Genomic DNA, 26,844 nt, shown 5'->3' with positions numbered 1-26,844 from the left:
TAATATCAATGATGCAATATTACTCACGTTTCTGCAGCAAAGTGAACTTGTATATCATTGTCCATCTCTAAAATGGAAAGTAAAATATTTACATGAAAAACCACCCTCTCACCCTCCAAACTGACACTGTTACATGACATCATCATCAGAATGCCCTGACATTCCAGTTACCTAGGGATATTATGATTATGGTGCATGAGACACACTATGCCATTATGGATGCGTAAACCGGGACCACAATGACCATTTTCAAGGGCATTTTTTGTTACATTTTATAGCAACATATATGATAATGCTTTTATCAAATCTGACTGTAACTGTATCAACTAAATCTACTATATGTCATTATTCAAGTTTATTTTACCTGAAATATCAAATCCACTAGCATTGTAGAGTTCTTCTAGAGATTTTGTTCCATTGCTCATTGTAAGTGATGTCTGGTTGCGTAATATCTCTACTAGACGATCTCCCAAACTGTAAACAATACTTGTACAATTGCACCATTTTAAAAAAAAGTTATTTTCTTTTCAACTATCCGCTATAAAAAGAATGATTTCAACACTATAAAAATCTGCACTGATTTAATGAAGGGAGATAATTAAAAAAGTAAGCAAGACAAAGTTATTATTCTTCTACAATGTGCTTCCCCAATGGCTCTGTCATTGCGTTAAGTTTTAACATAAAATAGTTTTGGAGTTATGCTGCTGGCATAAAAGCTACAAGTAAATCAGAGAAAGGGAGGTAATTCACAAAGCAAGAATGATATAGTAACAGTTCTGGACAGCACAGACAGAAAGACCAACGGTAAGAACAAGAGGGATTCCGTAAGACAGCCAGAAGTTTTATGTTCAAAAGGGGACATAATTTGACCAAAATGCATGTCAGAGTTATGGGACTTGATGCTACCAACTAGTTTCATATCCATGAAGACACATGTGAAGTTTCAATTCAATATCTGCATTAGTTTTGGAGATAGTAACCTGCATGTAAAACTTTAACCAGGATTTTCTAAGTCCAAAAGGGGGCAAAATTTGCTCAAAATACAAGTCAGAGTTATGGAACGTGACCCAGTGATGTTGGTAATTGACCTAGAAAAAGAAAAAATAAGTTTCAAAGCTATATGCCTTTAAATGATAGCTGTACGTACTTGCATGCAAAACTTTAACCAAGGTGTGATGCTGACGCCAACGCCAGGGTGAGTAGAATAGCTAGACTATTCTATGAATAGTCGAGTTAAAAATGGAAAGACAGACAATGCCAAAAATGTATCCAAGACAGGATAACAATAACACATAAAAGCTCTGATTACATGCCTAAGTTAATTTCATGATGATGTTTACCAAGTTTCATTCCAATTAGATGGAAATGGTTGTAGAAGTCAAGTTTACAAATGACAGACAAATGGAGAGTTCCCAGATATTTGACAGAGCTGAGTTAAGAAACCTGTCTACAATCATTTACATTCCACTTTGTTTATTTTACTAAGTTTAGCTCATATGGTGACTTTCCATCTGTAATTGGAAGCTCAGTTACAGGAAGTCAACTGGGCAGAACCACGACCTTCCAAAAAATCAGCTAGAAGGCTACCTCACTTGCTAACACTTGCAGGGCTCAAGTAGGAAACCATAACCTCTCAGCCATGCAGGCCCCTGAAATATATCTTTATCAAGGTACATAATAGCTACACTACATATGTCTATGACAACTGTACAGAATGTGCTAACTGATACATTACCTTGCAGACTGGGTGGTCATGACAGTATTGGAACTGTCAGATGGTACCAGTGTTGTCCTACAGATCCTAGCAACAATCTGACTTGGCTCACGGAGTGCCTGCAACCAGCAAATAAAATGTTCATTAAATTGGACACTATCTTTGGTACACTGAGGGTACCTTTGGAAGTCAGCGAGTCAGAATGATTGAGCTGTGCTGTTTAAATGCAAAAGCTCAAATCACAAATTACAATATTGCTCATCTAAATGCAGTTAGGGATAAAATTATTTTCAGAAAAAGTATAAATCTTTACATTTGAGCTTGACAATCTTGTAGGTAATATTTCATAATACTTCTTAATAGAATAAGTGAGAAATTTTTCTTAAGGACAGTTGCGGCAGTTTTGGGTAACCATTTAAAAAATTCCCAATAATAGAATTTGTTCAAACTTTGTATATGAATACAATGTCATGTTAGAAACAGATGTATGAAAAAAATATCGACGGTCACCATGCTTGTTCAGGAGTTACCTGCCCTTGAATATGCAAATTTGAAGAAAAATCCAGTTTTAAGGGCAGATAACTCTTAAACAAGCACGGTGACCTATGATTGTTTTTGTACTTTTTTGTTTCTAACATGAGACTGTGTTCATAGACAAAGATTGAACAAATTCTATTACTGGGAAATTTTTTCCCCATCTCTCATACAAGAAACTGCAGCGAGCGTCTCTAACTTTGGAATCTGATGGTAAAATATGTAATGATAACATTAATGATTTTTTTTTAAGTTGACAAAGTAAAATGGCTCTGTTCCCCTGCATTACCAGAATAAAGTTGGCATAAAAATGAATATCACTGAATACAGCCCGACAGAATCATTCTAACAACAAAATACAAAACCATTATGCTGATCCAACTTCAAAATAAAATTATTCTTCATGCATTAATTGGTTCAACTGATATCTTTAAAGTAAACTACCCCAATCAGTTTACAATGAAACAGGATAGACTTTAATCACCAACAAATAGACTGTATTTTATCTGCTATAACCCACATTATATCCATAAATAATAATTTACATGCAAAATAATATTTAAGATGGGAAAATTTTCCAGATATAGTGACATAAAAATAATAATTTCATTACATAGATTATAAAGTGACCTTTCACCAAGTTGTTTCCTTTCTCAATTAAGAACTAGAGCTCCTTTTGAGAAAAGCGCATGTCTCCCACAACTGCCTAATCATCTGAATAGTAGTATATGAGTCAACAATGCTCAAAGACCTCAACTGCCTTATCAGACTTTGAGTGCTTTGATTATCAAAAATATGTTTCAAGGGCCATAATTCCAAAGTGCCTCGGCCGATTTGGCTACTTATCGAACTTGGTCGAGGACTTATTAGCAAACATATTTTGTTTAAGTTTGGTGAAGATCGGATGAGAAATGTTCGACTTAAAGTGCGGACAAGCTTTGTGACAGACAGATTGACAGGAGTAAATCAATATGTCTCCCACACCACTGTGTGGTGGGAGACATTATTACAAAGATAGAAATCTAAAGAGTCTACAACAAAACATAAACAAATATTTAGGAGCCAGCACCACCAGTTAAGATATTATATCTAATAAATCATACATTTGTGATGTCCGGTTTGCCTGCATGACTGAATATGTGCTACAATGTGAGACATTTACATGGTTAGTCTGTGAATTCTATATAAAGTTAATATATATACTATCAGTTTGTATTAGTTGTCTAGAATGTTCAAATTTATAAATTTGATAAATTGTAATAATAAAGTACTATTACATCAAATTATATTGTTCAGACATTTCAACAAAGAGACAGGAGTGTAAATATTCCTTATATTAAGTAACAGTGTACCAATATTTTTACACTCTAATGTATATGTATTTGCCATTCATTGTCTTCTGCATGCCATCTGTTAATCCTAACTCTTGTTAATCACTTAGTGAGAAAAATATGAACTTCTCACGTCACTCATGTCAGTGATGCAGTGTAATCATCGTTGCCATGATTTCTTGTCCAGTAAGAAACATTGCAAATAGATAAAGTTACTTGGGTAGGAATTTTTGTTGTTTTCCTTTCATTATGGAGGATTTTATAGCTCAGTGACATTATTTTTGGATCAATCCTGGTATCTTTTGTGAAGGTGCAAATAATCTGTCCAATGATCAGTTAAGGTAAATTTGTTTTTTTTGTTTTGGGTTTAACGCTGGTTTTCAACAGTATTTCAGTCATGTAACAGCGGGCAGTTAACATAACCAGTGTTCCTGGATTCTGTACCAGGACAAACCTGTTCTCCACAAGTAACTGCCAACTTCCCCACATGAATCAGAGGTGGAGGACTAATGATTTCAGACACAATGTCTTTTATCAAATAGTCACAGAGAACATACGCCCCGCCCGAGGATCGAACTCGCGACCCCTCGATCCGTAGACCAATGCTCTTACCTACTAAGCTAAGCAGGCGGGCTCAGTTAAAGTAAAAGGTTCCAGCAAAATGATCATATCTCGACAGTAGTGCCGGCAGCACAATGAAGGTATAGTATTGGTGACATTAAAATACAAGAATCTGAGGAACATATTAAACCACGAGTCACTAAAAGCAGTCTGGAACGGAAATGAATATTTGATTAGAATGCAGCAATAAAAATCTGCAAAAACTGAAATCCTGCAAAGTTTTTTTTGTTTGTTTTTTTGACAGGTAATTTAACATTTTTCTGCATAGGTACTATTCTTTCCATTCAAAACTGACAGTGATCATGTGTCAAAAGTTCAAGCTTTGCAAAGGATTGTTGTTATCATTTACCAGAATATCTGTAATTTCTTATTCATTTTTTTTTTAATCCTTGATATTACCCTGAAATTTATAGTTACATGACTGTGTATGTCTGGCTTGATAATTTGTTTCCAAAATTATTCTAACTTCACTTACTTTGCTCAGTACATACAAAGTATGTCATCATAAGGTAAGTCAAACATGTTAAATGTATTAAAAACAAAACGCACTAAAAACCGGACTAATGTATCAGATTAATACATTATTCAACAAGCAATTATAGAAAGATCATAGAAAGACACTACACTAGTTTTATGTGCAATTGGACACTTACCACAGATATGGATTTGTCATCCTAGAAATGCATTTATAATGGTTGTGTAACTAATATCTAATGTCATTACAAACAAGAGCTATCCCTAAAGGCAATTAATACCCCCCAGATGCTGCTTTGATACAGGGAAAGTAAATGCTGTGTTCAGGCATTTTTATCTCAAGTGTGACCTTGACACTGGACTACGTGACCTTTGAATTACACACTGTAAATTGTCCAGATGAAATTAACAACTGAGTTTTATGAAAATCCTTTCAGTGATTAAGCCAATATGGTGCAGACACAAAGTTAGGCTATTTGACCATTGACCTCTGTGACCATAACCTTGGACTCAATGACCTAGGTTTGGCACTCTGCATGTCATGGATGAGTTTAATAATTGGTGCTTATTTTATGAAAATCACCATAGTGGATTAGGAGATACAGAGTGGAAACAAATAAAAGCTATTTATCTTTGACCATAAAGCGTGATATTGAAATTAGTTACAAAGTGCTCTGCTTATCATCTCAATGAAGTAAACAACTAATGATAGTTCTATGAATATCTTAAAATAGATGAAAAAAAAAAAAAAAAATTTACAAGACTATTTGATAAGTTCAGAGTTCAATAAGCAAAGTAATAAACTTTATCTCTCACAGAGATGTAATGGTAGCCGATGTTCGCATTGTACCAATATCGAAACAGGTTCAGAATTTACCAGTCAAATGACTGGTCAAGCATACAGTTTACATCATAATGTAAACTGTAAAAGTAACTGTGTAATTTATTTGATTACTTGCAAAAAATGTGACAAACAGTATGTGGGACAAACTAAGCAACCTGTATCAAAACGCATGAACAGTCACCGATTTGATATTAATAGTTTTACTGACCCTACTTTTTCCTCAATGGTTGCATCACATTTCAATTTACGAGATCATTGCTTAAAGGACTTTTCTTTTATGCCTATTGACGTTGTAAGAAATGACATTGATCGTCTCTGCAAAGAAACAGTGTGGATACATAAACTGAAAACGCTCTATCCAGATGGTTTAAATTCTAAAGTTTTATTTGATATTAATTGACCAATCAACTAATTGTATTGATCTACATATATAGATATGTAATGCCGAGTATATCGTTGTTTTTTCCTATTTCTGTTTTTTTATATACATAAGTATAGGAAATTTTGTATAAACACTATCCGACAATTTACTCGGTATGTCTGTTAAATCCGTTTAAAGGAACGTTATTTTTAATTTATTTAACATTGTAAATAATGTAGATCTAAACTTTGTATACATTTTACCGCCTTTTTTACGCGACGTTGTTTAACGACGTCACGTCCGTTGTTTTTATTGTTATTCTTCCCTGAGGAAGGCTTAACGCCGAAACGTTGGAAGTTAATAATTATCTATGAACAAACGCTACACGTGTTGTTGTTGATTTTTCTTATTTGTTAAAATAGATGACACAAAGTTAAGATATTTGACTTTTGACCTTTAAGTGTGACCTTGACTTTGGACCCGACCACCTGGGTTGTGTGCTCTGTATGTCAACTTGATGAGGGGAAACAATTCATGCTAGTTTTATGGAAAGCTTCCAAGTGGTTTTGAGGATACGGAGCTGACACAAAGATTAAGAATATATGAAAGGGGACACGACAGACAGACCAGGGGATGGACATGTCTGACTCCAATATAGTACCCATATCTGTGGGGTTTAACAAACAACAGAATCAGGTTGTCCAGTGAATTTATGAAGCCAGGATTCAACCTTTTATAAAGAAAGGCTACAGCATACCACTTACATAACTTATTCCTTGGAAGGAAGTAAGCATTTTCTATGTTACATATTGATAACCCCATTTTAGGTGATAAATTTTACATGCCTTTAATTTACAAATTGTAATACAGTATCCAGCAAAGTTCCTTCTACTGAAAATATATTCCCTTCAAAGAGAAATCATTCAACACTAAATTAAAATTCTCCTTCCGACTCCACACAAGAGATTTTACTATATACATGTTTAACTGAACATAAAAAGAACCTTGTCACTGACATTTTTCTAGGCATATAAAGCCTTTTTCTTTTCATATTTCATAATTAATCTACTAATCTAGGACAGAATTACACAAAAATCACTTCAATATCATGTCTGAGTAAGTTTTTTCAGTCCAGTTACCCATGCTGGGTCTGCTTCGCAACTACCAGCGAACAGTCTTCTAAGAAATAGTCTGTGCAATTTCTACATGATGTGACAATACAACATCCATGCTGACTTTCCTATCTACTCATAAAGTTTTTTTTACTTAAATGGTACTAAAGGAAGGGCAGAATATATTTACTTTTAACAGTATATAAAACTTACAGTATCCGATCTTGTGACGTTATTTTCACAGATGACGTGAGATTTGTCTGGTGTACCAAACAGGCTGATATTGAAGCCATGGTAGTACTGGGTACCACTAGATGTGAACAACAGACTGCCCCGGATAAACTTAAAACTGAAACATACAATATTATGGTTATAGTAAAATCATTGGTATTTGTCAGGGACTATTTTTTGTGGCTTTCAAGGTGAAGGCAATCCACAAAAAACCAAATCCCAATCAACAAGTTAAATTTCCAGTCATTTTTCATTTTAGAAAAAAAAGTTTAAACTCCACAAATTCATATCCCCCATGAACTAGTAACACAGAATTTTTTGTCCACAAAATTCTATGATTTTACAGTATTCAACAACAATAACAACAGTTCATAGTATATTACATGTTCTTTGTAGGTTTAAATACATTAAAAATATAATATTGCAATTTATAAACACTCCGCTGAAATCTATTCAATGTAAATAAAAATCGGTTGAAATCTATTAAATGTAAATAAAAATCAGTTGAAATCTATTCAATGTAAATAAAATTCGGTTGAAATCTATTCAATGTAAATAAAATTCGGTTGAAATCTATTCAATGTAAATAAACATCAAACTGAAATACATATCAACAAGCTTTAAGTTTTACATTTCGGCTGGGTGGACGGATAGCTCAGTGGTTTGCAATCCTGAGGTCAGGGTTCGATCCCCGACAACTACTTGGGAATTTTCAGAAACGCTTTCAGTGTTTCCCACCCAATTAGAGGTGTACTGGTCAGGAACCCAGGCAATCCTTGCGTGTATCAGTGCTATACACTGGGCAAGTTAAAGAACCAGGCTGTCTATTCGCAACAAGCTAGGCTAAGTTAGCCAGACAAGCCTGTATCTGATTTCTGATCTCTCTGTCGTGGGGGCTTTGTCTCACTCTGTCCCTCTGGTCAGATCGCTCTGTGTCTGTACTAGTAGAGGATGAATTATGCACACTGTGTGGCTGCATTTGAACCATGTAAAGCGCCTTTAAACGTGAAATTGATCATGAAAAGGGCGCTATATAAATCTGGTATAATAATAATAATAGTAATACTGGGAAACATTTGAAATGCTTTACTATTATTTCTATCCCTTTAATACATAACAATTTCTTCCTTATAATCTTAACTTGTATAACATCAACTTAAAGACGGGTTATTTTTTTTTACACACATCAGATGTCATACTCAAGTTTGACAATACCATCAATAATTCTATGAAGAACAACAACCTGTTACTGAGATTTCTGAAGTCAAACATCCTTCCATTATCATCAGTGTACTGTCCATCTGAGATGCATGCAGTTCCCTTGTACACCTGTAGGCCATGTCCGCACGGCTTGCATGAGTCTGCCCCATATGCACTGTGTGAGCTGACCACTGTACCAGGTGGACATGTGACACAGGTAGTTGTCGTTGGGTCAATGTAAGAACCATCTGGACAGGGGACGCAGCTGAATCAAAATACAAACTTAATGTAAATAACAACAAATTCTCCATTTTGTCAGTTATTTGCAAGACTTAATTACCTTATAATCTGATCCTTAACTTCTTCCAAAGCCAAACTTGGGTAACAATACATATAAACTTTTGCATGATAAACAAGTAAAATGGCATACCATTAATGTAGACTTTTGTTACACTGGTAGGGACACTCAAAATCAGAGAGTTATAGTAACAAAATCTGCTAACAGAGGCTTTTGTTTTGTTTTTGTTGTGTTTAATATTGCACCGACAAAATCATAGATCACATGACGACTTTCCAGCTTTTGGTGGTAGAGGAAGACCCCAGGTGCTCCTCCGTGCATTATTTCATCACATGCTAGTACCTGGGTAGAACCACTACTGCTAACTCTTGGACACACTATCTAATTTAATACTAAAGAGATAGTTTAAAGATATTTTTCAAAGACAATGATCCACAATTTATTTTTACTAAATTACTCAGCTGGTTTAAGGAAACAGAAAAGGGCTGTTTTGTCAAATTAAATATATGACAATATGTGAAGTTAGGAAAATATGCTAAGAACTGACAAAAATATCCTGACCAGGAAATTCTTATTATCTTATTTTGTCCATGGTAAGAATGACTTGCATTAACTAGATGCCCACAGGCAACATGTTCAGCCCGACAGCTGTCAAAAGGACTAACATTTTATGACATTGACCTTTCAGGTAGGGGCATGGGACTTGGACGCGACACTCTAATTGTCTAACTGAGGCAAACATTTATTCCAAATAAAAAAAGATTGCTTAATGCATGGCAAAGTTACAGCCCGGACAAGCTCTAAAATGACCTTTGACCCCTAACTGTGACCTTGACCTTTAAGACAGGAACCTGGGGTTTGCACATGACACTCTGTCTCATTGAGTTAAACATTCATGCCAAAAATAAACAAGGTCAAAGTTATTGGCTGGACAAGATCTGATATGACCTTTGATCTCAAACTGTGACCTTAACCTTTGAGATAGGAACCTGGAGTTTGAGCACGACACTCGGCCTCACTGAGGTTAACATTCATGCCAAATATATACAAGATTGCTCCATGCAAGTCAAAGTTATGGTCCGGACAAACAAATCCGGATGGAAACACACACGGACTCATACACGTACATACACCAAACAACCATTTGTACAACTATGTCTTTGCTTCCGCAAGCGTGCTCGACAAAAATGGAAGATGGAATACAACATTTTATAATTAGAATACATACTTTTTTGAAGTATGAAAATAAGAAAATAAACTATTCCCTACTTTGGTAATAGTTATCTCAGATTCTTGTAACTAGTATTTTATAAACTGTGTAAAGTATTGTTTGTGATTACCTCCCTTCTTAGTTCTGACTATACCGGTTTATGTATTAAATTAAAAGTCGTTCTTTATAAACAAAGCAATTCAGCGAACAACATCTTCTTCTTTTTTTTTTTAAATGTAAGCAATATGGAAATTTCTGTGTTAGCAAGTACAAACTGCAACTGTCATGTCCAAAGATATTTTGACTGGAGAGTGATAGAAAACAGTTTCATTTCAAATAAAGCTTGTACTTAATTTCTACTAACCCATCATCATTTGTTCCTTTAGGGCATTTACGGCAGTTACTTGCACCACCACCCATGGTATTTGTGATCTGTATAGAGTAAACCTTGGCAATGCTATCTGCAATCGCTGTAGGATCCATCAACCAGCCAGAGTTCTGGAACGCCAACGTGAATGTGAAGGAACCATTCCGCTTGATGTCATATCTAATGAAAGAAAAATAGAGCAAATATAATTGAAACACAACTTTGCTGTTGGTAAAAGCATGTCTCCAAACACTGCTTCATCTAAATGGAACAGTGAATAGATGTGCAGTATCTGGCTATCTTTTTAAGATATAAGTTTATCTTTTCAGAAAACTGAAAAAGAAAAATCAGAAAAAAATATAGAAAACAGTATGCAACCATTAGTCATTACTATCCAACAACAAGAGGGCAATCAAGGCCCTAGATCATGGACCTGACTTTCACAGCTCAAACTGGTATTACAAACATGGAAACTAGCCCTGTCCACTACAGTTTGTGTAGTGTTTTTTTTTTTGTTTTTTCTTTACAAATTTAACAAGTGAATGAAGTATTGCCATGCAATACAAAGTCCCCTACTGGAAGGCACCTAATTTCCTCTACTGCAGTATAACATAATGAGCTGATATCTGTCAATGATGTATGAACAATATTGTACTACATATACAATATGTTATAACAACACACTTGGATTAAAATGTGCATACATAAAAACCCACAGTTGTTTTCATATTGATTTTTTTTGGCTGATTATAAAAATGTTATCATGTAAGTTATTTATAGTAACAACAAAGGGAAATTAATCTAAAAAAAAAAAAAAAAAAAAAAAAAATCTATATAATATAAGTCTACAAGAAACTCTTTACCAGGTAGAGATTGGTCAAAATGCACCTAAAAATTGGATGTAACATGCATGTTGTACCACAGAAAAGTGGTCTCGATTTTTCTCTACTGCCAGTAATAAAAAAGTTACAATAAAATCTATTTGTAGTAAAAACAAAGGGACGTAATTCTAAAAACAAGGGTGCCTCATGGTGGTGAACATTTGGTCCAAGTTACATCAAAATCCCTCCATGCATGAAGAAGAAATGTTCTGTACAAAGTCATTCTTGAATTTGACCTTTGACCTCTAAATATGACCTTGACCTTAGACCTAGGGACCCGGTTCTTGCGCATGACATGTTGTCTCATCCAGGGGAATATTTGTGCCAACTGATATCTAAATCCTGCTTTGCATGACAAAGTTATAGACCGGACAGGAAAACAAGAGCTGTCGGAGGACAGCAACGCTCGACTATTCAACAGCCTTGTCGACTGAATGAATACGAAAGTCGAAAAAGGGGCATAATTTAAAAAAAGCAAAATAGGGTTATGGAACCTGCATAGTGCTTATCAGCTCATGACAGTGGACAAGTGTGTGAAGTTTCAATCCATTCCCATTAGTGGGTACTGAGATACCAGCTTATATATAAGAATTTAACCCAAAACTCCTAAGTTTAAAAAGGGGCATAATTTTGTAAAATGCAAAGTTGAGTTATTGACCCTTTGCACTGCATGTCATATCATGACAGTGAACAAGTGTGTGAAGTTTCAATCCTTTCCCATTAGTGGATACTGAGATACCAGCTTACATACAAAACCTAAACCAAAAAATTCTAAGTCGAAAAAGGGGCATAATTTTGTAAAAAAGCAAAACAGAGTTATGGAACCTGCTTTGTGTATGTCAGATCATGACAGTGAACAAGTGTGTGAAGTTTCAATCCATTCCAATTAGTGAGTACTGAGATACCAGCTTACATACAAAACCTTAACCAAAACATTCTAAGTCGAAAAAGGGGCATAATTTTGTAAAAAAGCAAAATAGAGTTATGGAACCTGTGCAGTGTAAGTCAGTTTATCACAGTGAATAAGTGTGTGAAGTTTCAATTCATTCCCACAAGTGGTTGCTGAGATACCAGCTTACATACAAAACCTAAACCAAAAATTTCTAAGTCAAAAAGGGGCATAATTTTGTAAAAAAGCAAAATAGAGTTATGGAACCTGTGCAATGTAAGTCAGTTTATCACAGTGAATAAGTGTGTGAAGTTTCAATCCATTCCCACAAGTGGTTGCTGAGATACCAGCTTACATACAAAAACTTAACCAAATTGGGACGCGGACGCGGACGCAGACGCCGACGCGGACGCCGACGCGGACGCCGACGCATGGGCGAGTCCAATAGCTCTACTATTCTATGAATAGTCGAGCTAAAAATCCTCCTGACCTTTGATCTCAAAGTGTGACCTTGACCTTAGAGCTAGGGTACTGGGTGTTGTGCAGGACACGTCGTCTCATCATGGGGAACATTTATGCCAAGTAATATTTTAATCCCTTGATGGATGACAGAGTTCTGGATCGGACAGGGAAAAAAATTTATTGACCTTTGACTTCCAATTGTGACCTTGACCTTTGAGCTAAGGGTCTGGGCTTTGCGCATGACATGTTGTCTCATCATGGGGAACATTTAAGCCAAGTAATATTAAAATCCCTTCATGGATGGCAGAGTTATGGACGTGACAGGAAACCCCAATTGTGACCTTGACCTTTTCCGGGATTTGCGCATGACACGTTGTCTCATCATGGGGAACACTTGTGCTAAGTGATATTAAAATCCCTTAATGAATGTCAGAGTTATGGACCGGACACGAAACAGACCCTGTTCATGCTATGTTAATATTTGACTGCTAAGTGTGACCTCGACCTTTGAGCTGGGGGTCTGAAAGTTGTGCATGACACATCGTCTTATTATGAGGTACATTTGTGCCAAGTAATATTAAAATCCCTTCATGGATGGGAGAGTTATGGACCGGACAGGAAAAAAGCCTTGTTGACCTTTGACCTCCAATTGTGACCTTGACTTTTAAGCTAGGGGTCCAGGTTTTGCGCATGACATGTCGTCTCCTCATGGGAAACATTTGTGCCAAGTAATATTAAAATCTCTTCATGGATGGGAGAGTTATGGACAGGACAGGAAAAAAGCCATGTTGACCTTTGACCTCCAATTGTGACCTTGACCTTTGAGCTAAGGGTCCGGGATTTGCACAAGACACGTCATCTCATCATGGGGAACATTTGTGCCAAGTAATACTAAAATCCCTTCAAGGATGAGAGAGTTGTGGACCGGACAGGAAAAAAGCCCTGTTGACCTTTGACCTCCAATTGTGACCTTCACCTTTGAGCTAGGGGTCCGAGTTTTGCGCACAACATGTTGTCTCATCATGGGGAACATTTGTGCCAAGTAATATTAAAATCCCTTCATGGATGACAGAGTTATGGACCGGACACGAAATTGCGGACGGACGGACGGACGTTCTAACGAAACGGTATTTATGTGACACCCCCATTGTTCTCTCTATTGTTCTATCAGTCACATAAAAAGAAAAAGGTCACATAAACAGAACGGAATGAATGACATCAAAGAGAAAGTACCGTTATGAAGTCACTTAACCATCATTTCGCGGGCACAGACGGACAGACAGACGGACAGAATGACGGAAAAGTGCATTCCTATAGTCCCCGAAACTGGTTTTCAACTAGTAGGGGACTAATAATGTTAACAATCTTAGTACAATGGTCTACTTATAAAGATCATTACAGCCATGTTACTGAAGGCAAACCAAAGATTTTCAAAGTTTCAGACATATATGAGCCGCGCCATGAGAAAACCAATATAGTGGCTTTGCGACCAGCATGGATCCAGACCAGCCTGCGCATCCGCGCAGTCTGGTCAGGATCCATGCTGTTCGCTTTCAAAGCCTATTGCAATTAGAGAAACTTAGCGAACAGCATGGATCCTGACCAGACTGCACGGATGCCCAGGCTGGTCTGGATCCATGCTGGTCGCAAAGCCACTATGTTGGTTTTCCCATGGTGCAGATCATATATTAGGAAAAGTGACTATGTTGCCTGGCAGACATGTTTTTTGAATTCAACATTCCCAAAAAATACAATTTTGAAATCTGGCCAGCACTTTATACAAGAAGATTTTCAAAACTTTTCACTTATGCCATGTCCAAATCCTTCTTGACAGAGGTCTGACGGGTGGCAGGAAAAGCTCACCTTAGAGCACTATGTGTTCTGGTGAGTTAAAAGCTGACAGAGCAAAACTAACACTTTCTTTAGCTCTCTAATATAAACAAAGCTGATTTGTACGTACGTGAATTTATTCCTACTTTGCGAATTTTCCCAGCTTTTAATAAGATCTTGCTTTCCACTTTCATCCTGAAAAATGTGACGAGCACCACTGAAGCACTTAATACAGATCTACAATATACTTAATATATCAAAACAAAAATAAAAGGCCAACTTATTTATTCATTTTTGTATTTGTTGGGTTCAGAGTCACACAATAAAAATTATATAGCAACCTTTCCAGCTATTGAGGGAGGAAGATTCCGGGTGCTCCACCAGGCACGGTTTCAGGCAATGCCCGGCGGCTGGGTAGAACCAATAAGCTAGCCAGATGGCTTCCTCAGTTGAAGAATTCTGCATCTGTTACAGGTTTACAAACCTACAGAGGTGGGAGCATGTGAATGAAGTCAGCGACCTAACCACTTGGTGAAGGTGGCCCCTAACAGCCAATTTAATCATAGAATAATTTTACATCTTTAAAATGCAGTTGAAATCAGAATGCAGATGCTAACAACAACATGTTATATTCAGCCAAGACAGTGGTAGATTTCTATTATAAATTAATAGTGTTGAATTATCTTTGGATATCCTGCATTAATTAAGACAAAGTGGCTCAATATCTCTGAATAAAGGAACTTACCAGGTTTGTGATTTTACCTAGTAACCTAGTTATTACATACTAGTGACCCAGTTTCAAATTGGACTTGAATTTCAGAAAGACAATAATGAACAACATTCTACACAAGTTTCATGACAAGTCTGAATATTTTTCTATGGTCAGTCCTTGTGACCTAATTTTTTCACCAAGGTGACCCTGTTTCAAATCGGACCTAGATTTCATAAAGACAACTTTTGTGATTAAGTTTCCTGTAAATCAGGAAGAAACTGTGGCATTTTCAGTGTTAACTCTATTTCCAACTAGGTGACTTAGCTCTTTACTATATGAACTAGATTCATCTTAATCAGTTGGAAAATGAGGCCTACAGAGTATCAACAAGGACTAATTGAATGGCCTAATTTTTGGCACAAGATATTCCTGTTTTAATACGGACATGGTTAGGAAAAACATTCTGACAGTGTTTCATGTAAATCAGGTAGAAAATATTGCCTGTGTAAATAAAGTGTTTCTATGAAGAATGGCTATCAACTCCCCTTCCCCTCCATCCCTTACTTATTCCATCCCAGACAAAACAAGGAGCTGCGTTCAATAAACGCGTGATGCCCCCAGTGGCATCCTTGTCGATAGATTTTGCACCTAAGTCCAAAATGAGGTCAAGGTCAAGGTCAAACTGAGGTCAGGTGATGTTTGAAGATGAGGAATGGTCACAGTTTATATCTGTATTAGTATCAATTCATTCTTGTAAGGGGTATTGATGCTAGACGAAACGGTCCCATTTGGTTAACCAAGAGATGGCCCATATAAAGAAACCTAAGTCCAAAATGAGGTCAAGTTCAAGGTCAAACTGAGGTCAGGTGATGTCTGAAGATGAGGAATGGTCACAGGTTACATCTGCATTAGTATCAAGTCATTCTAGTAAGGGGTATTGATGCTAGACGAAACAGTCCCATTTGGTTAACCTCGTACAGACGGACGAACGAACGAAAGGACAGTACAATCACTATATGCCTCCCGCATCAGTAGATGCTGGGGGCATAAAAATCTGCCCCACTCAAAGTTTTCAGGAAAACCTATTTAAAACTAAGAAAGTAGTTTGCTCCACTAATTGTAAGCAACAGACCAACTACCCAACCATAGGATTCCCCTAAGCTTTGTTTACCAGAGTTTAAACTATAAATAAATCACCTTTCTGCAGTATGAGATACTTACTGACAGTAAAACAAACTGACAAAACCCCTTACAGACAGTTTCAAATACAACACTAAACTGTCCCACGGTGCTTGTTCCGCCTTCACCAGCCTTCTGTTGAACTCGGAAGCCATCCACTTTTATCATCATCACAAGGTAAGCACTCTCTCCTCGGGCAAAATGTGTACGCACATGATCTCCATATGGCAACCACTTGCTGTCATTGTTACAATTCGTTTCTGTAATTATAAACAAGAACTGCCTTTGAAAAACACACATGGCCCTGGATTTGAAAAACACGCATGCCACTGCAAATGGCCCGCCTAAAACCAGGCATAATTAGGACTTGCTAGTTGAATTACAGCGTTTTTAATAAGTAACCATGTTTGACTTTTAATCTTAAAAGAAATCATACTTGTTAAAATGTAAGAATAAATCAAAGAAGTATCAAAATCAACATTATGACATTTCCAATGACCTTAACCTTGGGATGTATGTGCACAAATCACCTATTATGCTCAACATTTTTAACATGTTTTAATGGAATCCCTTAGATCATTTCAAACTTTTTGTCTGATATAGTATATACCTTGATGGTACAGACCTGACTCTTGAATGTGACCTCATGGTACCGATTTGGCTCTTGACTGTGTGCTTGATGGCACAGCTTGGACGCTCGAGTGGGACACAGAAGGTACAGTCTTGACTTATGGCTGTGACCCTGATTATACAGACCTGACACTTGACTGTGACGTTGATGATACAGACATGACCCTTAAGCATAACCATGATGGTACAGAAATGACTCTTGACTGTAACCTTGATGGTACAATCCTGACTCTTGACTGTGACCATGATGGTACAGACATGACTCTTGACTGCGACCATGATGGTACAGACATGACTCTTGACTGCGACCATGATGGTACAGACATGACTCTTGACTGCGACCATGATGGTACAGACATGACTCTTGACTGTAACCTTGATGGTACAGATTTGTCTCTTGGCTGTGTCCTTGATGGTACAAATCTGACACTTTAGTGTGACCTTTATGGTACAGACATGACTCTTCAGTGTAACCTTGATGGTAAAAACCTGACTCTTGACTGTGACCATGAAGGTACAAACCTGACTCTTTAGTGTGACTTAAATGGTGCATACATTACTCTTGACTGTAACCTTGATGGTACAGACTCTTTACTGCAACACACTCTCTCAACATGCAGAACATTTGTCTAAAGTTTCACTGAATTCACTTTTATACAAGAGAAGTTATAGCCGAGATGTAGATTACTACTTATTAACCTTTAGCATGCTAGGTAAATTGTCGTCTGCTGGAAATGTCGTCTGCTAAAATTGTTAAGTTCATTCAATTTGCTCCAAAATTGGAAGAAATATTGTCAGAGTAGCAAACAGCTTGGAACCTGATCAGACGCCGATTTAATCGGCGTCTGATCTGGTTCCAAGCTGTGTGCAAAGGCTGTTAAATTCGCCTGCAGCAGGCTAAGGGTTAATACACAAGGAAACTATAAAATCATCACCTTAGCACAAAAAGTGAATAAGTCCTTCTTTAAGTCAATGCAGTTATCCACTTCTTGCACTGAGGTGACGAAATACCCTTCCCTGTAACCTTGACATTGGGTGTAAAGACCTGATTCTTATATGTGACACACTTTCTTATCATGTTTAACATAAATTTTGTGTGAAGTTCTGTTGGAATCACTTCAACAGTTAAAACCTTATAGCGGATACAAGCAGTGTTTTGGACAACTAACGGACAGTGAGATTACTGAATGCTTCCCATCAGGGATAAACATTGTAAATATTAAAATCCGACACTTTTGTTTAGTTTTAGTTCTTCTTGATTTTCTAGTTTAAAAGACAAACAAGCGGGCCATGATGGCCCTATACCGCTCACCTGTTATCATTGCACTTGAGGACAAGAAGGTCCTCAGAAAAAATATCTAAGTCCAAAGGACAGTAACAACAAAAGGAAGAAATTTAACCGAAAAAAAAAAGTTCTTAGAAGGTACAAATATGTCAAAATACACCTAAAAATTGGAAGTACCATCCATATTGTACCACAGAAAAGTGATCTCGGTTTTTCCCTACGGCCAATAATAAAAAAGTTACTAAAAAATAAGCTATTTATAGTAACGTAAAAGAGAAGTAATCAAAACAAGAGCTGTCTCCATAGGATGACACATGCCCCCGATGGCACTTTGAATGAATAGTTATGGCCGATGTTAGAGTTTAGGACCTTTGACCTAAGGACCTGGGTCTTGCGCGCAACACGTCGTCTTACTGTGGTACACATTCATGCCCAATAATTTTAAAATCCATGCATGAATGACAAAGATATGGACCGGACACGCCCATCAATGCATTATCATGAAATATTACCTTTAACGTCTAAGTGTGACCTTGACCTTTGAGCTACGGACCTGGGTCTTGCGCGCGACATGTCGTCTTACTGTGGTACACATTCATGCCAAGTTATTTGAAAATCCATCCATGGATGACAAAGATATGGACCAGACACGAATGCACTATCATGAAAAATGACCTTTAACGTCTAAGTGTGACCTTGACCTTTGAGCTACGGACCTGGGTCTTGCGCGCGACACGTCGTCTTACTGTGGTACACATTCATGCCAAGTTATTTGAAAATCCATCCATCGATGACAAAGATATGGACCGGACACGAATGCAGTATCATGAAAAATGACCTTTAACGTCTAAGTGTGACCTTGACCTTTGAGCTACGGACCTGGGTCTTGCGTGCACACGTCGTCTTACTGTGGTACACATTCATGCCAAGTTATTTGAAAATCCATCCATGGATGACAAAGATATGGACCGGACACGAAAATTGCGGACAGACAGACTGACAGACTGACAGACCGACAGACTGTTCAAAAACTATATGCCTCCCTTCGGGGGCATAAAAAAAAATTATTGTAAGTGAACAAAAGAAGGATCTGCCAAATAAATCTGTTGACATAAATGAAATTTCCGATCAGTATCTTCATTAGTTACGGAGATATACCCATTTCAATTTGAAATAAAGGGAGGTAATTTGACATAAAATCAGTCCATAGTTATCTACCCTGATTGGCTCAGTCCAACTAATGACAATAATGAAATTTCAAATAAGTCCTATAAGTACTAACTGATATAAATCCATTTTGATTACAATCAGGGGAGGTAATCAGATATAAAATAACTCTGGAACCTACGATTGGATCTGATTTGTCATGGAATTCAAGATTTATTGTTGCTGAAGATATTTTGCAAGTTTGTATCAAATCAAACCATAAATGAAGTCTCTATATGGCTGCAAAACCAAAATAGCCAATTTTGGACCTTTAAGGGGCCATAACTCTGGAACCCATGATTGAATCTGGCCAGTTCAAGAAAGGAAGCAAGATCTTGTGGTGATACAAGTTGTGTGCAAGTTTGGTTAAAATCAAATCATAAATGAAGCTGCTATTGTGCAGACAAGGTCAAAATAGCCAATTTTGGCCCTTTCAGGGGCCATAACTCTGGAACCCATTAAGGGATCTGGCCGGTTCGACAAAAGAACCAAGACCTAATGGTGACACAAGTTTTGTGCAAGTTTGATTAAATTCAAATCGTAAATGAAGCTGCTATTGTGCAGACAAGGTCAAAATAGCTAATTCCGGCCCTTTCTGGGGCCATCACTCTGGAACCCAAAATGGAATCTCGCCAGTTCAAGAAAGGAACCAAGATCTTATAGTGATACAAGTTGTGTGCAAGTTTGGTTAAAATAAAATCATATATGAAGCTGCTATTGTGCAGACAAGGTCAAAATAGCTAATTCTGGCCCTTTCAGGGACCATAACTCTGGAATCCATTATGGAATTTCGCCAGTTCAAGAAAGGAACCAAGATCTTATAGTGATACAAGTTGTGTGCAAGTCTGGTTAAAATAAAATCATAAATGAAGCTGCTATTGTGCAGACAAGGTCAAAATAGCTAATTCTGGCCCTTTCAGAGGCCATAACTCTGGAGCCCATATTGGAGTCTGGCCAGTTCAAGAAAGGAATCAAGATCTTATGGTGACACAAGTTGTGTGCCAGTTTGGTAAAAATCAAGTTATAAATAAAGCTGCTATTGTGCAGACAAGGTCAAAATAGCTAATTTTGGCCCTTTCAGGGGGCATAACTCTGGAACCCATAATGGGATCTGGCCAGTTCAAGAAAGGAACCGAGATCTTATGGTGATACAAGTTGTGTGCAAGTTTGGTTAAAATAAAATCATAAATGAAACCACTATCGTGCAGACACGAAATTGTTGACGCACGCACGCACGGACGGACACACGGACGGACGAAGGGTGATCACAAAAGCTCACCTTGTCACTATGTGACAGGTGAGCTAATAAAATCAAATAGATTTTTTCAAACTTCAGAAATTATCAAAAAATTGCTCAGTAACTCTGAGTACAAATATTGCTATATTTCTGCAAGCATCTGTTTGTTCTCTATTAATAGCAAACAACTTTCTCACTTAATCCAGAGATGTGTGTGTGTGTGTGGGTGGGGGGTGGGACAAATCACTTCGTATTTTTTCCCATATTAGGACAGAGAACATCTGCTTCACAAAACCTATAAACTGGTAGTCTAAAACCATAAACTATATTGTTTTTATTATGATGCATTACATATCTATGACTTACTCCACAGGACTGTGTCTGATGAAACCCAAATATGAGTTGCTGTTTTTTTAACTCTCAAACTGTGACCAACTCAAAGTCTGCAACTGAACATTTTTCTCTTAAGTTTGAAAGACAGCATTTGATCGAATGGAGGATGATTGCCAGGTACTGCTCAGAGCTTTTAATTTTGCACTTGCAGGCACCTAAGTAACAATGTTAAATTTGACTAAGATAAACCATAGGCTGAGAGAATGAGCTGCAACAAATTTCAATCCTAAGGAAACAGTTTCAACAGTTTTTTAACATTCCCAAGGATATAGTTTTGATATTCCCTAAAATGCAGTATTGATCTTTCTCACTGACACAGAAATAATCATGCTATGAATACCTACCTGAAATTGTTAATAACATTTAAACTAATTAGTTTCACCACAAAGATATTTATATCCAAAGAACTATATTAAGAAATGGTCTTGAACAAATGATTGAAGCCAGAATTTTTTACTATCTGGAAATGTATGATTAACATCCCACTGAAAATTTGTTTTAATCTGCTCTTGTACTGATGTATTAAAAGTTCACAAAAGAGTGCTCATAGGTCCAACCTCAGCAGAACACAGCCGTAACAGAATGTACTCCAAGCTTTCTAATATGTCATCAATTTTGACGAGTAAAACTAAGAATTCAATTAACACACATATATACGATATAGTAATGAAGTAAACAATGCAATGGACACATTTTGATATTGTTATGCATGCAATCTGTGTTCAATTATAAGTGGAACCTGTCTCGCATAGCCGCTACATACAACATTAATATCTGATAGCAATATTTCTGGACAATTCTTATTTCTATAGGGATTAACACTTAGTAAGTTTACCTCCCCAAAACAAACACCTCAGCACAGCAAACTCGTAACAGTTTTTCCTGTAGTGTTGCAGTAGAGACAAGACAGTTAGTTCTGTACACTGTTTATGCGACCCTTACCTGAAAATTTATTTATTTATTTTGTTGGGTTTAACGTCGCACCGACACAATTTTAGGTCATATGGCAACTTTCCAGCTTTAATGGTGGAGGAAGACCCCAGGTGCCCCTCCGTGCATACTTTCATCACGAGCGGGCACCTGGGTAGAACCACCGACCTTCCGTAAGCCAGCTGGATGGCTTCCTCACGTGAAGAATTCTACGCCCTTACCTGAAAAGGACACACAGGAAGTCTGAATAACTTCTGAAATGTCATTCCAATTTACAAGCTCGTATCCGTAATCGGGGGCAGTGGTTGCTGCACATTCTTTACATTCTGTACCATCGGACATCTGCCCCGCTGGACAGTAAGTACACGTCTTGTTCACAAGGTGCATGCCTGGGTTGCAGGAGTGGCAGTCAATGAGGTCCGAGGCTTGTGGAAGCTTGACAGATGATGGGTTGTCAGGGTTACAGATGGCAGGCTGGACCCATACATAGATGGTGGTAGTCTACAAGCATGTTATTTTATAGATTATTAGTATAACTCATGCTGAAGGTAATCATTCCATAAAATACATCAAACACATGTTCAACAATTCTTCAAAAACCTCTGTCAGTTTAAGAGCAAAATTTTTTCTTCTAACATAAAAAATGGCAATACTCTGCATCATCATCTGCAAAATTTCCCAAGTCTATAACCTGTCAGAAAGTTGTGTAAAATTTCCTGATTTCTCTTATTTTTTTTGCTTCGAAGACCATGTAAAAAAGAAATTAATGGGAAAAAAGTGTGTCCCATAAAATGCATAAATACTAGAGTCAATAACTAAACAAGAAAGTTGCTAAATTTCAAGAATTGTTTATTATCATTATTCCCTGAAGAAGGCATGTAGCTGAAACTTTGGAACTATAGTAAATTTTGAAACTGATAACGTGTTTGGTCTTTATCTACTTCATTAAGAATTTTAGTGGGATTTTCTGTTCTGCTTTTTAAACTACTGTAAACAAGAGCTGTCAGAAGGCAGCATGCTTTACTAATTCCATGCTTGACAGCGTAATAATGCATATCTGAAAAACTAGAACTATCACTGGAGTGATTAATACCCCCAGTATGATGAACAGTCTGAGTCAAATGAATAAGTTATAAAAGAGACTAAGTGGATAAAATTCAACTAGAATTATAAAAAGAGACATAGTTCATGGAATATTTCTGCCAGACTAATGCATCTTATGTCATATGATGTGGGTGATGATGTAGAACAACTATTTCTGGTTTAAATGAAATCCATTTGCTTATAACAGAGATCATCAAAACATTGACCCTAAATTTTAGAATAGGAGGCATAATTCATGAAATCTTGGTGAAAGAGTTACAGTCCTTGTGTTTATTTTCTACTTCAAATCATTTCAAAAAAGACTGAAACTGACATTCAAGATTTTTGAAAAACAGCGATAGATTCATTATTAAGGCTTCACTGTACTATTTTTCATCAGCATTTAAGGTATAATGGTATTGTTTGTTCAGGTGAAGTAAAAATTCAACAACTGTACAGGGAGGACTCTGGGCTAAACCTGTGTCAATATAATAGATTTCTTTGTACAGGGACAGGATGTATGCTTTGTTCTATACATGCAAACATGGCTAGGATATTAAAACTGTATATGAACATTTCCATGCAAGTCTATTTTTGGTTATTTCCATGCTGAAAACATCAATCTTTTATGCCTCTGGCCCTTTAGAATTATACTTTTATGTCTGTACCTCTTCTTTTTTCTGCCAGTAACATTTCATCAATATTTACACTGAAATTTCTACTATTTTTGTCACTTATTTTTTATTCATATTTTGCCTACCTTGCCATTCTCATCACATGGTTTGAGGATATGGTAATAGTCTGCTTCAGTGCAAGGTGGTCGCTCGGTGCAGTTAGTTGATCCAGCAACTGAAATAAGCAGAAATTACTGGATGGATTTAGTCACATTTTTAACACTATTTCAATTATATAACAATAGGTAAGGTGTCCTTCTCAGAGTTCTGCTGAGGTTTTCAGCATAATGGACCCATGGCCCATCTACCCTGAAAACATGGGGCCATTCTGAAACTTTTGCGGCCATTCAAATTTTACAAATTTAAAGAACTTTACTTTTCTTATGCTTTAAATACATGAAGTTCTTGTCAATAATTCTCTTTTTCCTTTTAACTTAACCATGTATACTCAACCATTAAGTTCCTATGAAAGCCCCATTTGTCAGACGTTTTACTCTACTTTTTTACCATTCTTTCCGGTTTACTTAAATTACTTTACCGGGTGGGGGTGGCATCACTCTGTGATTCTGAGGTTGTTGTTTAATGTTCAGCGCTATCTATAGTTGAATCGTTGCTTTTGTTCAATGTATCATTTTTATTTGTATCTTTCCTCGGTGTAACTAAAGTCTGGTTCGTTTTCTTAGGGGCAGGAGGACTGAAAAATTCGTGCAAAATCGCTTTTCCTTTCAGTGCGGTCGCCATTTTGATACAATGATGGTGCAATTATCACGACACATTATTTTTTCAAATCCGTCGCAGTAATCTCCCCTGGAGGTATGTCTACCTTGCAAGACTGGCACACTAGTCATCGTTATCGGGTTTGATTTTTAGATTTTCTGGCGCGCCAAAGGCCCACCGATTTTGAGGGACCATTCATATTTTATTTCGCGCCAATGGCGCACCCAACATAAAGCATCTAGATTATCTGAAAGTATACCTTTCTCAAATTACAGAAATCAGATCATTCACTAATTTCTCTCAGTTCCTGCATTATGTGCTCAGGTACCAATCAACTTACAATATTTTTTCCGTGACTAAGGAACTCTTTTGATGTCAATATAATGTCTAGTTTTACATTACCATTTAAAGATATCTGGATATTGCAACAATCAGTACCGAAAGACAAGTTTTAAAACTGCAGGTAGCTTCATAATTCATTTATTTCCGGTATTTTCTGTTTGCGCAACCATGATAGGCAAAACAGGTGTAATAATTTTATTAACTTGCATTTCTACTGAATTTCAGCTAAATGCAAAGGACAGACAAATGTAATAAGATTGTTTTTACATTCATATCACTCCTTAGTCAAAATTTATACTTATGCTAAAACACCTTCAGGACTAGGGTAGAAAAATCAACTTCAAAAAATACCTCAAGTAAAAATCTAACATGGCATTAAGCACTCAGTGAATATAATCAAGTGTAAATGTGATCAGATATTGAAGTTTTGAACAAATCTGTAAAATTGGCCAGATTAAAACATAACAACTTCAGCAGTCATGGAACGTAAGACATTTGAAACAAAGTGTAATAATTATTGTCAACAACTTATCTGCTCTCCCTCAGACTTTTGGTTTTCATTTAACAACATACTAAATTACGCTGTACATTTGACAGAAACTACACAGTTCAATTCTTAATTCTAATACTAGGCTTTCTTCATTTTAATGTAATAGTAAATTGCATTGTCAGCTTATCAAAAACTATCATATGTGATCATGTGTTTTTCTACGTCCTATTTTATTAACACACTGTTTGCAACTTCCTTTATTCAAACAAGTACTGACTTTTTTCTTCCTAAGTTGATATGTAACATACCAGAGTAGTATTTCTTCACATCACAATCTGAACAGCTGGTTGCTCCTTCTTTCGAGAACTTATTAGCCCGACATGGTGTACATATTGTAGCACTCGCACTGCTGTACGTTCCTGCTGGGCACTTCGTACATTCAGATGTGTATGCTACACCTAAATACATAAATAATTTTAATACTTTAGAACCACAGAATGGAAATATTAAGTGTGTATTTAAGCTTCATAAAATTTACACATATTTTGTCACTAAGACATACCGTTTTTTTTATCATACATTTTAACTGTCTCTATGTCAGTTCTTCTTTGGAAATCCTACACAAACAAAACATCATCTTCAATCACACATAACCCTATTTACTGTAAAATCATTAACCTTTACCCTGCTAAATTTCTAAAATGGACTGGTCCATCATTCAATCTGGGCAAGTCCACTTATTATTCAAAGGGGTGTTCACTGAAAATTAACTGATTGAATAGCAAACAGTGCTGACAACGATCAGCCAGCACAGATGTGCAGGCTGATCTTGGTCTGCGCTGGCCGCAAAGGCAAAACCACTTGCCACCAGCAGGTTAAAGGTTAATATTTCTGTAGCAATAATTTATGTAGAAATTTGTTGTGGTGTCAATCCTTGAAATATCCCAACACACAATTAAAATTCCTATTCAATTAACCTTAAAATGTTGAAATCTACAAATTCCAAAATAGCCCTTTGGACAAAAACCGTCAATTCCATGCCTAGGAAACAAAATGATTTCACAACATATGAGCCGCGCCATGGGAAAACCAACATAGTGGGTATGCGACCAGCATGGATCCAGACCAGCCTGCGCATCCGCGCAGTCTGGTCAGGATCCATGCTGTTCGCTAATAGTTTCTCCAATTCCAATAGGCTTTAAAAGCGAACAGCATGGAGCCTGACCAGACTGCGCGGATGCGCAGGCTGGTCTGGATCCATGCTGGTCGCATACCCACTATGTTGGTTTTCTCATGGCACGGCTCATATGGTCTTATAACTCTAAGGCACACAATCCTTTCCATTTAAACCATAGGTTATCACACAATATGGAACCAATATCTGCATTTAAAACTTTTTTTTTTTGTTTTTGTTTTTTCAAAATATTTCTATGTAAGTTCAACTGCCATGTGAATGAACAGATTTACATCAATGATAAAGACAAAGTTAATGAGCAGTCAGACAAGCATTTCACTATGCCATTAAAGTGCTAAATTTCTTGCCATAAAGTGCAACATCTTTTTCTCCTTCAACATAACGAAATTCAGATATTTTTCCTATCACATAA

At 36.8% G+C, this 26,844-nt stretch overlaps 1 protein-coding gene across 4 annotated transcripts in view; it reads right to left on the bottom strand.

Annotated features, from left to right (window-relative positions):
• Positions 1–26,844, bottom strand: part of LOC123528880 (endosome/lysosome-associated apoptosis and autophagy regulator family member 2-like) — a 73,460-nt gene that overhangs the window by 21,694 nt on the left and 24,922 nt on the right. For 2 of the 4 annotated variants that reach the window (XM_053521529.1, XM_053521530.1), the window contains exons 7-18: positions 25,546–25,695; positions 23,775–23,863; positions 22,153–22,432; positions 16,293–16,510; positions 14,490–14,554; positions 10,295–10,477; positions 8,466–8,687; positions 7,205–7,340; positions 3,352–3,390; positions 1,736–1,833; positions 365–474; positions 28–67 (exon numbers count right to left, since the gene is read on the bottom strand). In XM_053521529.1, the coding sequence (XP_053377504.1) occupies positions 28–67; positions 365–474; positions 1,736–1,833; positions 3,352–3,390; positions 7,205–7,340; positions 8,466–8,687; positions 10,295–10,477; positions 14,490–14,554; positions 16,293–16,510; positions 22,153–22,432; positions 23,775–23,863; positions 25,546–25,695 (1,630 nt within the window). Of the gene's footprint in view, positions 1–27; positions 68–364; positions 475–1,735; positions 1,834–3,351; positions 3,391–4,853; positions 4,875–7,204; positions 7,341–8,465; positions 8,688–10,294; positions 10,478–14,489; positions 14,555–16,292; positions 16,511–22,152; positions 22,433–23,774; positions 23,864–25,545; positions 25,696–26,844 lie in introns of all 4 variants that reach the window. The other 2 variants (XM_053521531.1, XM_053521532.1) reach the window with 2 other exon arrangements.

This window comes from Mercenaria mercenaria, chromosome 13 (genome assembly GCF_021730395.1).
Source record: "Mercenaria mercenaria strain notata chromosome 13, MADL_Memer_1, whole genome shotgun sequence".
NCBI lineage: Eukaryota > Metazoa > Mollusca > Bivalvia > Venerida > Veneridae > Mercenaria > Mercenaria mercenaria.
Note: the sequence above shows the minus strand (reverse complement) of the source record. Positions and strands in the feature narration are given on the sequence as shown.